Raw genomic sequence first — 12,441 nt, forward strand, 5'->3', positions numbered from 1 at the left:
TAAGTGATTACAAAGTCACTTAATCACTTTTGGAAGGCCTGGGCTTTCAGAAGAGACCCTTGAACTGTGGAAATGATCTTCCAGGAGCGTTACTGCTACTGCCAATTAGGATAAAATTTACCACTACTGGACTGCTGCATTCAAGAACATACCACAGTGGCTGTAATTCTAGGGATCAGAAGGCGAGATCAGGAAGCCAATATTATCACCACCTCCAAGTACCCATAAAATTGGTGATCAGACATTAAAGCCCATTTGGGAAAGAAAAAAAAATCATATATCCATGATCTTGTTTGACAGCAGAAATGGCTGATATGGCAGAAGATGGATGCTGTTTCACTTATGCCTTCCAAATCTCACGTGAGTGTATGTAATCGTTAAAGTCTGATTCACTTTCAGAAACTTAGATGCTAAGGTATCTGGGAGATGTGATTTTTAGCTTTCCAGTTCACTAGAAAGAGGTGAGATGCTTGGTGCCAATTGATCATACTTACTACAATAAAGGCAAAAAGAAAAATAATGACTCCTAAGTTTTTGGCCTAAGCAATAGGGAAAACAGTGTTTATATTTACTAAGATGGGGTTAGACTCTAAGAGGAAAAGGTTTGGGGAGAAATTCAAAAGTGTCTTTTCTGTCTTGTCTGGAATACAAAAGAAGACTTGCATGGATCAAAAGTCAAGTTTGGGTGTGTGCAGTATACATGACAAAAGATTCCCAGTTCTTTTACCAGTGGTGGGCAATTAACTGGCCCCATCTTAGGGAGAGGGTACAAGAGGGTCCCTAGAAAAGTTTTCAAGTGCCTGTAGAGAAAGAGACTAACATCTTCTTCCCCAACTGGCAGTCTGCTCTGTCACCAGGTATAGTGACCTGCTCCAGTGCTATCAGAGTAGGAAAAGAATCCTGGGAGGAGATGGTGTCAGGCAATGGCCAGGTGAAGGAGGGGCAAGGGCCATGTGCTCAGGGTTACCGCGCAGTACAGAAGATGGATCTTACCTTGCTACAGATCTCAGATGAAATTAAGAGATACAGATTTGTGAAATGCTGCTGTAGAATGTGGCAAAAGATACACGCATGAGAGGAATGTGGCAAAAGCCATCATTAGTAGTCAACTTGAAGATGCAGCCAAATTTCACAGAGGATGACCAAATGTAAGGGAGATGCTCAAGCAGTCAGAGCTTGTTGGAGTCTTCACCTGTCCACACCACGCCAATCTGTAGACTTCACGTGTCCATGACTGCTCAAAAGCTAGGCTAGTTGTGATGACCAATAGTAAAGACACAATGTATGGACACCGCTGACAGACGGTTGTCCATCTTATGACCACTGACCAAAAGAACAACCAGTTTGGCTGGATCTCCTACATCAATAAATGCTCTCTTAATTTCATTCTCTTTCTCTCTCCTTCCTATTTTTCTCCTCATCCCTCCCGCTTCCCTCTTTCTTCTTATATCCCAGTCGCAGCACCTAGTGATAAGCACAGGAAAGAGAATAGCAGGTGGGAGAGCAGTCTCCACATCTCCTTACCACTGGAACCTCAGGTTTAACTGCACTGTGGGAGAGGGGAAGAGCTCTGAGGAGAACATGAGACTGAAGTTTTGAAACAGGTATAGCTAGTCCTCACAGGCAAAACTATGTGACTGAAAACAAAAGTGACTGAAAAATTCTGGAATCAGACTGAAAGGTCCATAAGAGAGCTTCTTTCTCCCAGTGAGAAAGGGGCTTTGGCCAAGCATAGTTGGGAGCAGGGAGCAAAACATAAAATTATTTCATGTTTATACTTCAAGGAACCAAGATATCTTAATCAAGTCAGTTATATTAACAACATCATTTACATTCTACTTTTCAACTCTGAGCCTTTTTCTTTTGGCGTAGTTCTAAAAGAACTTTTATTAGAAATCCCTAAGACTGAAAGTAATGGCTTTTTGTACCAAGCACTTAATCCAGTGGCATCTACCATCCTGGTCATCTCATTAGCTTTCCTGAGAGAATACAGATTTGTGTTTATTTTAATAGCTTGGGAGAGATGGGTAAAAGCTGTCCTGAATACTAACATATTGAGAAAAAGAAAATGTAAAACGGGTTGAGAAAGACTATCAAGTCTTATAGCAAATGTAAATGAAGCGCCACCCAAAGAAAATTGTTTATTCAGGAATGAGGGTAAGTAAAGTTTTTGTTTGTTTGTTTCTTTGTTTTTAATTAAGCAGTATGATAAAATTGAAAATCTGTCTCCTTTATTTACTAGTCCCAGAACAGCTGCTCTTTTCTAGGCATTGAAAAATCTATAAAATTTCCTTAGCAATATGGAATTTTGAAAAATATTTTGATTAAATATCAAAAAAAGATTCTATTTTTATTTTAAAAATATATTAAATAGGAGAATACAAGCATTTACTTTTTGCTTTTTGGGGCAACAAAAAATTCTGCTTCATCCCTTCAAAACAAAAATATATACATGTTATGACAGTTTTGCCCTGTTAAGGAAATGACATGTGAAAGGCTAAGTTTATAGAATAAATTAATTAGAATGATTAAATGTGTTACTAAGTAATTCAACCGTTAGTTCTTTAAATGGGGGATTCTAGTGTGATTAATTTTACAAAAGTTTGGTTTACTCAGAGATTTGTTTCATGTATTATTACATGAAATAAAGTAAACTTATTAAATAAACAAACCCATGTCCATCTTTCTGAATATTTCCCTATCAAATCATAGTTGATGTTGACATAGTATTATCGGTGTTTAGGATTATAATCACAACTTGGAAAGTTTAAATAATAAAAATATGCATATTTCTGTTTTAAGGTAGGTAAATTTTAAGATAACATTCTATCTCATGGTATTATATTTGATCAAAACACCAATAGAGAATTTTACATTTATTTAATAATATAATTTAATAACTAATATTTCTTCTATTTTAATCTTAACTTCCAAAAACATAAACAATGCTTTGCAGGCAGTAAATAAATATCTTTTGAATTGAACAAAATCATGCCTTTTTCAGTATTACTGCTTTTTATTAAATTCTCTCCTTAACTTAAATTAAATTGTTAAGTTCTTCTCCATGGTATTTTTGTATCGATTGACGATTGATTACATTTTGTTTATTTATTTTATTTATTACGCTCTTCAGATATATTTATTTTTGCAACTCTTCTTTTTTATAGGTCTCTACAGAGAAAGCTGTTAATTGAGCGATTGGCATGCTGACATATTTCCACCACAGCACATGTCAGTGGTGGTGTAGCCCGTAACAAGCCTTAGAATTGATGGGGCAGCAAATGCTGACTACGATGTCTCCCTATCAGAGCATACGGTAAGAACCATGACTAGATCCAAATGGCATTAAACAATGCAAATTCATTTTACCCCTCAAGAAGGAATCAGGATAAAATATCTATTTTGCACTTGATATTCCTTGTTCCTAGGAGTCTAAAATAATATCTGAAAAGGGAATGTATGTGGGAAAAAGACAATGGCCTATTTGGAATGTTAAAAAAATAAAAGTCATGTCATTTCAACCAAATAATATCATTTTCAGAGAGTTTTACCTACTTGCACGACATTTTTCATTATATCTCTCCATGTTTTATCCACGGTTGTAAATCGTCTGCCTTCCTCAGGCATTTGAGCCATTATGTCTGGAGAACTGAAAATGGGCTCCAAATATAGCCATGTTGCTTGGACCTTGAGCCATTCATCCAGAATCTCCTGAAGCAGCAGGAGCTTGCCCTCCCATTCTCTGAGAAGCAAAATACAGTGGCTTTTATCAACAATAGCAAACCAAGCAATGTTTCAAATGACAAAACTCAAAACCATGACTAGACTGTCAATCTTGTATGAACTGCTGTTATTCTAATTTCCATTCATCTGTCTTCATTCAAAGATAAATCACTAGCTTTGTTCTACAAAATCTGTTTTAAAATATTATCGACATTTATCCTTATATGGATATATGAATTAAGATATACCTATCTACAAATGAGCTGGTTTCTATATATTCATAACGATAAACCTTTTTACAATCCAATTCCATGGCTAGAAGGTAAAAATTGAGAAATGAGATTTTGAAGACAGTAATGGTAAGGGCATTCTGAACTTCTTCAGAAAGGTAGTTATATCCGAGACTCATTTCCTTTAACATTCTTCTTTTTTAAAAAAATCTTGGGCCCTTAAAGGTTTTAATTCCAGAATAAAATATTTCAATTCATAAAATGTAACTGGCAGTTAAAGAAAAATCTACATAATCCTAAACTTATTAGCATGGCATTCATGAGACAGAAGCATTTTAGAATTTACAATAGGTTACCACTCATTTCTAAACACGGAGAACAAAAATAATGATTTGATTTCTTCAAGAATAAATATGATTACACTGACAATTTTACAAGCACAGTTCTAAGGTCTCTGTATGTATTTGCTCTATGCTCACATCCTTACATATTTACCAATGGGGAGACTAAGTAAGGCACGTAGACATAAGTATCAGGTTCAAGTTCACCCAACTAATAACAATAGAGCGATATTTGGACCCAGACAGCTGCAACTACTATGCTACAAGAGATAACATAGCCATAAAGAAGAATGATTGGTTAACGGCAACAGAACTTAAAGATGGGATAGCTGTATGAGTATATTAACACATTACACATAAACTATAAGTGGTGATCTGTAATTTTAGATTATTAAAATCAAGAAATATAAATAGTTCTAAAAGTCACAAGGTATTTTCAAATGCCTTTCTAAAATACTTTCCTTTCAATGTTTATAAATGAATTTGTTTAATTTCTTTTCACAAAAAGAAATCAATGCCTCTGCTTTTCTCTGGAGCTCGTCCCTCTTTTTTCATTTAATCCCTGACTGATGCAGAAAATTTCTCACTGGCTAATGATCTCATGCATAGTCCTTAAAAACAGAGTCTAGATATACCACTTTGAGAGTGTTTCAAAAATTAGTTTTGATGAGCACACTGGAGAGAGCTGGGGCAGGGAGACTGAGCTAGAGCATGCTCAAGTTGGGATAATCTATCAATAAACAAAGGCAAGTATTATCAAGCAGTTTGCTTTTTCTTGTCATGTAAATTAACATTGAAGATGGTACTCTGATTTGGATTTACTTTCTTTTGAAGATAAAATATAAACTGCTTGATACAAATTATAAAAATTGAAAAAATTAATAGACTGGATAAGAATTTAATTTAATCGGCTGTGTTAAATCCCTAAAACACCAGACTAGAATCATAGTTTCATTCTTTTGCACTTATCTAGCCATGCTTCATGCACATCAGTGGAAATTAGAATAGACTTTTAGGGATCATCTACAACAGACTAATTAGTATATTTGGAAAAGGATACTATCTTCAGTTTTATAGTTTATATGTTCTATAATCTATGTTTATAGACAAAATTATTTTTGAGAGTCAAATATGTAAGATCAGATAAATGAAAATGAATATCTGGGGACTGATTGTTTACTACCCTTGTTATGAATATATGTCATAGCAAAGGGATCAGTACTCTTTCAAAAGCAATGAGGGTTATCATTCCTTATAATAAACTATTTAAAATATTAAGTACACAATACAGAATCAATTTAAAAAAGAACTACACATTACATACACGTAATGATTTTGTTAACAAAACAAAACAAGTGTGGATTTTGATACCATAGTATAAATATTGTCATATAAATATCACTTTACCTCATTTGCTTTTCATAAGGCTTAATAAAAGGAGATCCTCGCATTGTTTGCGTTTTAATAATGTGGTCATCCAACAACATCTGAATTTCATCAACTGATGATAAAATAAATGTCCCAGATTCTCTATAAGAGAGAATGACAAATTCCATGGTATCCCACTCATTAATCATCTTCTCCATGGCCTTTTCGAGAGAATATTCTTTGCTAGCTGCTTCACTAATACTTTCGAATCTATCTAAAAATGGTTCCAGGTTCATGTCTAAAAAAGAGAAGACGGTGGAGTCATCTCCCGGCTGCAGAGGGTAACCAACGATGTTGGACATGGCCTCCCAGTGCCTGGGGCGCAAGCCAGGATTACAGATCACTTGAACGAGAGGAATGTGCTGCTTGAAATCTTCCACCTTTGCCCTTACTTTTTTTGTCATTGCCAAAGCATTTGGAGAATCGTGGAAGGTTTTCTCCAGCTTATATAGTCCTCTCCAGTAATTTCCAACATCTGCCTCTACTTCGTCTGGATTCACCTTGTTATATGGTCCTTCGGTCCATCCTCTATATTTACTGCTAAATTCGACAGCAGTTTCATAGAGACGAAGATAAGGGTTCAAACCATCTTGGATTTTTTTACGTTGAGGATATACTGATGGTAGCCAACCAAATGCCTCCTCTTCAGCATTAAACTGTTCGATCTGGAAGAACAGGTATTATTTGTTATTCTGAAAGTAAATAATATTCAAAATTAAGTTTTAAAAATATTTATATCAAATATGACCCAAAAAACCCTTACTACGCCCTAAGGTTAAATTTAAATTAGGCCTAATCTATAAAATCTGAGCGGTAGTTTCTTTTTCCTATTTCTTTTTGATTACAGTTTCCAGTGAACGATCACTGGTTAAGTTACTTAGCCTAGTAAAACAAATTCACATGTCTTTGCCCATCCAGATATACTGAAGATAAAGCTTTATTCATTAATTAACAAAACCTCAAGTATTTTTAATATACATAGCATTGTGTTAGGTAATGTGGAAAAGTTTTTTTTAATATTATATTGCAAAGTAACAACTCCAAGGAATTAGTAATCCAACTGAGGAGATAGGATATAAGTAGAGAAAGTTACATAGCAATTATTCAGTAATAATATAAGGCAAAAGAAGAAATGTCTTAAAGCAATAGCTGTGTGATATCAAATGAATAATATACATAAAAAATGCAATTGCTTAGAGATGTGAGAGCATGCTAAAAGAATTAAGTCACAGGTGCCTCTGTAAAGAAGATGCAACCAGAGCTGGGTCTCGAAGATAAATAGAATAAGAAGAGACAAAGAAAGCATTATTTCTTAGTTTCATTGTGAAATATGTGAGCATGTGGGTGGTTTCGAGGTGATATCTACAAAATTAAAACGTTTGAGCTCACTATACAATTATGCAAGTTACTTAAAATTTCAGTGGCATTGGTTTTAAAAAATCTACAAAGTTTATTTCCCTTATCCCAACATATGTTTGCATATTTGTGATTGTTCTAAACTATTTAATTATCTGATCTGCTAAGATATTAAAATTTTTTCAATGCAAGGAAAATGGTAGAGCAAATAGGGAAAGAGGTCAAATTGCCACTTTTTGCAGATGACATAATTCTTTACATAAAAAACCTTAAAGACACTGCTAAAAATCTATTAGAAATAATAAACAAATAGAGTAAATGTTCAGGATACAAAATCTATGTTCAAAAATCCATAGTGTTCCTATATTTTAATAATGAATTTTCAGAAAAAGGAATGAAGAAAACAATTCCCTTTGCAATTTCAACAAAAAGAATAAAATACCTAAGAATAAACCTAATGAAAAATGTGAAGGACCTATACACTAAAAACTATAAGACATTTTAAAAGAAATGGAAGAAGACACAAAGAAATGGAAAGACATTCCATGTTCTTGGATTGGAAGAATAACATAATTAAAATGACCTTATTACCTAAAGCATTATGCAGATTTAACACAATTCCCATCAAAATCCCGATGGCATTTTTTAAAGAATTAGAACAAAAAATTATCAAATTTGTATGGAAGCTCAAAAGACCTCAAATAGCCAAAGCCATCTTGAGGGAAAAAAAAAGTCTAGAAGTATCACTCTGCTTGACTTCAAATTATAATACAAAGTGACAATAATTAAAACAGCATGATTTTAGCAGAAAAACAGACACAGACCAATGAAACAAAATTGAGACTTCAGAATTAAACCCCTGCATACATAGGCCAATAACTTTTGAAAAAGGAATGAAGACCATACAATGGAGAAAAGAAAGCCTCTTCAATCAATGGTGCTGGGAAAACTGAAAAGCCACCTGCAAAAGAGTGAAACCAGACTGTTGTCTATCACCACACATCAAAATTAAATCAAAATGGATTAAGGACCTGAATATAAGACCTGAAACAATAAATTGAATAGAAGAAAACATAGGAACTCAATGCATGGACCTTGGATTTAGAGAGGATTTTATGAATTTGACCTCAAAGGCAAGGAAGTAAAAGCAAAAATAAATGAATGGGACTATATCAAACTAAAAAGCTTCTGCTCAGCAAAAGAAACCATCAACAACACAAAGAGAGAAACATCAAATAGAAAAATATATTTGCAAACACCTCACATAAGGGCCTAATACTCAAATATAAAGGCCTAATATAAAGAACTCAACAACAACAACAAAACCAATACAATTAAAAAATGGGCAGAGGACCTTAATAGACACTTCTCCCAAGAAGACATACAAATGGCCAACAGACCCATGAAAAGATGCTTAACCTCACTAGCTATTAGGGAAATGCAAATCAAAACTATGATGAGAGACCATCTCATACCTGTTAGAATGGCTGTCATCAACAGGACAAGCAATAACAAGTGTTGGAGAGATCGTAGGCAAAAAGGAGCTCTCATACTCTGCTGGTGGGAATGCAGATTAATACAATCACTATAGAAAACAGTATGGAGGTTCCTCAAAAAACTAAGAATTGAATTACCATATGATCCAGCAATTTCTCTTCTGAGTATTTACCCCAAAAATCTGCAAAGCTATATGCACTTCGATGTTCATAGCAGCATTATTCACAGTGGCAAGGACATGGAAGCAAAGTGTCCTATGATAGATGATTGGCTAAAGAAGCTGTGGTACATATATACAGTGGAATATTACTCAGCTATATGAAAAGATGAAATGCTGTTATTTGCAACAGTATAGATGGATTTTGAGATAATCGTGCTAAGCGAAATAAATCAGACAGAAAAAGTTGAAAACCATATGATTTCACTCATATGTGGGATATAAAACTGAAAGCAACAAACAGACATGGATTGTGGATTAGTGGTTACCAGAGGGAACGGGGGAGGGGAGAATAGATAGGAGTAAAAAGGGTTAAATAGTTGGTGACAGAAGGAAACATAACTTTGGAAGGCGAACACACAATGCAATATATATATACAACATACTGTTGAATTGTACACTTGAAACTTATTTGATTTTACTAATCAATGTCACCCCAATAATTTTAAGTAAATAAATAAATGCAAAAAATGCTAGAGCATCATAATATGGTCTGTTTTCATATTTCCCTTTTTTATAAAAGACGCTATTAAAACCGCCAAACATTTTACATGGCAAAGAGTATGGCTTTTCCCCTTCCAGTTTCTTTTCATGAGAAAGGTGATTTCTGAAATGGCAATATTGAGATCAAAGTAGTTTGATGGGAGAATATAATGAGTCTAATTTAAAAACACAGCCACCCAATCTAAACTGGCTTCTATGAAGATGAGAAAACTAAACAATAACCAGGTGCTATCATATGATGCAAATGTTTAAATGACACAAAATAAAAATTAAGAAGCAGATGGAGATATAACTCTATCCTTCAAATAAAAAATGAAGGCCACTGAAATGTTATCACTACCAATAAAACAACAATGCTGCTCCTCTTTGAAGTATGTCTGTAAAATATATTTGTGCCATATGCATTATTCTCTAATTAAATGTAGTTAAACTTCTTTTACTTAAATCTATTTCTTAAAGGTAAATATGCAAAGCAAATTCCATGCTCTTTCTTTTGAACTTATTCATCTTTAAAATTTTTAAATTATACCTTGTCTGCTGCTAAATCCAACTTTCCATTCAGTATTTGAGCCTTTTTCAGGTATCGTTGTACATCCTGAAGATCTCCAAAGGAGAAAAATTCTTCTGCCTGCTTAGCATAACTCTCTAATTCCTCCAGAAACCGTTCACATCGTAACTAATAAAAACAATATTGGCTGTTACTAATTTTAAAAGTTAAAACCTTTAGGCACTATCAGATATAAAGGATTATCAGAATTATTATATTTTGACACTGGCAAAATATAAAGAAAGGGATTATCTGAAAGATAATAACAGAGATCTAAAATATGCAGCATTTTTAAGAGTTAAAAAGATTTAAGAGATTTAAAATTAATGATTAAGATTCCTGTGATTCATGAATTAGAGAAAGTTTACCCTTTACTATCAATGTGAGAAGTTCTAACAAACAAAGTAAATAAGAATGTGTTAGTAAATGGTATTCTTTAGTATGCTAAAGACTTTATACTAACAAATGATTTATAAGCATTTGAAAAAATCTCATAATAATCAAGTATGGGGCTAAAGGAAAACTCCAATTTTTTAAAGGCTGTAAAGACATCTGAGGCATTTTTACAAATAACTGGAAAAAAACTAATTTCTTTAATTGTGTCCTGATATTCAAACATCTCTTCAATTATCAATGCTAAAACAAAGCATTCTAAGGTTATTTTTCTTGTCCCATAGGCTCCCTTCACAAGAAATGTGTAAGGTAAGTAAATCTAGATTTAAAGCCTGAAAATTACTGTCTTCCAATATAAAACAGGTATGTATATTTTAACAAGAAAAGCTTATTACAAAATTGTCATTGGTAAGGCATTTCAAATTAAATGTATCTAAAAAAATAATTCTTAATAAAATATTTAAATGTCAAATCTGGATTATTCAAAAATAGATTTTTTATTTTATAGATTACCTAAGTTTATTTCTGTCCTCTTTTCTTTAGTTTCCTGACAAATTTATTGTCAGTGGGCCCAGTGGGGGAATGAAAATGAGAGGAAAAATTTCATCAATATTATGTGTAATTTGTAAAATAGTATATACTTTACAATAAAATGTAGATAATTCTGGGTCATCTAGCATTTTCTAAGAGTCTATTCGATTGTAACATAAGTATCTGATATTTATTATTCATGATGGTGTCTACAAGTGTTTAAAAATTCTGAAATGGCCTACATGTAAAACAGAAGTTTAGACTACAGTTTCAAATGAAGGGTTGTTTGTTTGTTTGTTTGTTTGTTTGTTTGTTTGACGTCTATGAATCCAAACAAAATATTCTGTCAATTAACTGTATTTGCTATAGTGTGGTAGAAAGATGTTAGGCTGGCTATCAAAGGACATCCCTACCGGCTGACCTGGAACAAGCCTCTTCACTTTAGGAACATGTGTTTTTCATTTGTAAAATGAGACTGAAAATACTAAGTAATTTATTTAGACAGTAGCTATGGAGTGCTCATGGCATTCCTGTGTGTTGGGCACTGTGCAGGCCAGGGGAATGTAAATGGACAAAAGGTCAAAATCAAACTGCTCTGTTGTCAAGGAACTAACTGTCTAATGGGGAGATAGACCTGAAAATAATAACATAATGATCAGATAATTAGTCCAGTGGAGATGTGTTAAAAGTGCAATAGGAGAAGAGAAGATGCAGCATTGAGATCTAAGAGGGCTTCTCAGAAACTCATCTGAGTACGCTAGATAGACAAGCATGATTTGTGGTCAGGAGCACATGGAAAGAATGTGCAAGAGATGAGAGTTTGGGAGAGCACGCACTTAAAGGTTGCTCAGGGTTACTGAAAAATCAAGAACAAGGAGTGGGGAGAGGTAGATGAGGCTGAACATGTAGTGAGGGGAAAATTTACAAACCATCTTATATGTAAGACAAAAAAAAAAGGTTAGAGTAATTAAATGTTAAGAGTGATGATTCTAGACACAGTACTTAGGTGAGTTTTAGCATATATAAGGTATAAAGGTACATTTCATCAAGGGAGCTTTGACATTAAATAATAAAAATAAAATAACAATAAAATAACTAAAATAACTATCTTATAAACTGTATAAGATAGTGTTTTTATTAATGATCATATGTGGGTAATATATTCAAATGTTTTCTCCCTTGAAAAATCAAAAAATGATGCCACATTGATCCAATGTGATGTGTACTATATTGTACTAAGATTTATAGTAAGAGAAAGCTAAAATATATGACCTGTGAAGTAGAGTTACAATGCTATGTAAAAAGTTAAAACTTAAACATGTCCAGAAAATGAAAATAATTCAAAATAGCTAAGATGCCAACCTTGAGACCATCTTGATATTGTTCTGTTTTCTCTTTAATGATTTTCCTGTGTTCCTCAAAAATTTCTTCCATTCTTCCATACCACTGGAAAACATTATTATTTAGCCTAATGTCTGCCGGAGAAAAGTTGGCACACTCAATGAGGAAGGCGAGACAGTTCTTAGAATCCACCAATCTCTGTCCCAGTTCAATCATATCAATTGTCTCTACTTTTTGAATATAAGCCTGAGGGAAAACAAAAATTACAGATGGCATTTTAATGAACAGCTCATGTCAAAAAATAGCCTGAGGAAATGCATTACATAAATATAT

The 12,441-nt window shown here is 33.5% G+C and overlaps 1 protein-coding gene across 1 annotated transcript in view; it reads right to left on the bottom strand.

The window, feature by feature from the left end:
• Positions 1-12,441, bottom strand: part of DNAH7 (dynein axonemal heavy chain 7) — a 208,265-nt gene that overhangs the window by 150,518 nt on the left and 45,306 nt on the right. Inside the window, exons 16-19 of the mRNA XM_039844299.1 lie at positions 12,130-12,354; positions 9,826-9,972; positions 5,702-6,387; positions 3,556-3,742 (exon numbers count right to left, since the gene is read on the bottom strand). Of these exons, the coding sequence (XP_039700233.1) occupies positions 3,556-3,742; positions 5,702-6,387; positions 9,826-9,972; positions 12,130-12,354 (1,245 nt within the window). The remainder of the gene's footprint in view (positions 1-3,555; positions 3,743-5,701; positions 6,388-9,825; positions 9,973-12,129; positions 12,355-12,441) is intronic.

This window comes from Pteropus medius, unplaced genomic scaffold, assembly GCF_902729225.1.
Source record: "Pteropus medius unplaced genomic scaffold, Ma_sr-lr_union100, whole genome shotgun sequence".
Classification (NCBI taxonomy): Eukaryota; Metazoa; Chordata; class Mammalia; order Chiroptera; family Pteropodidae; genus Pteropus; species Pteropus medius.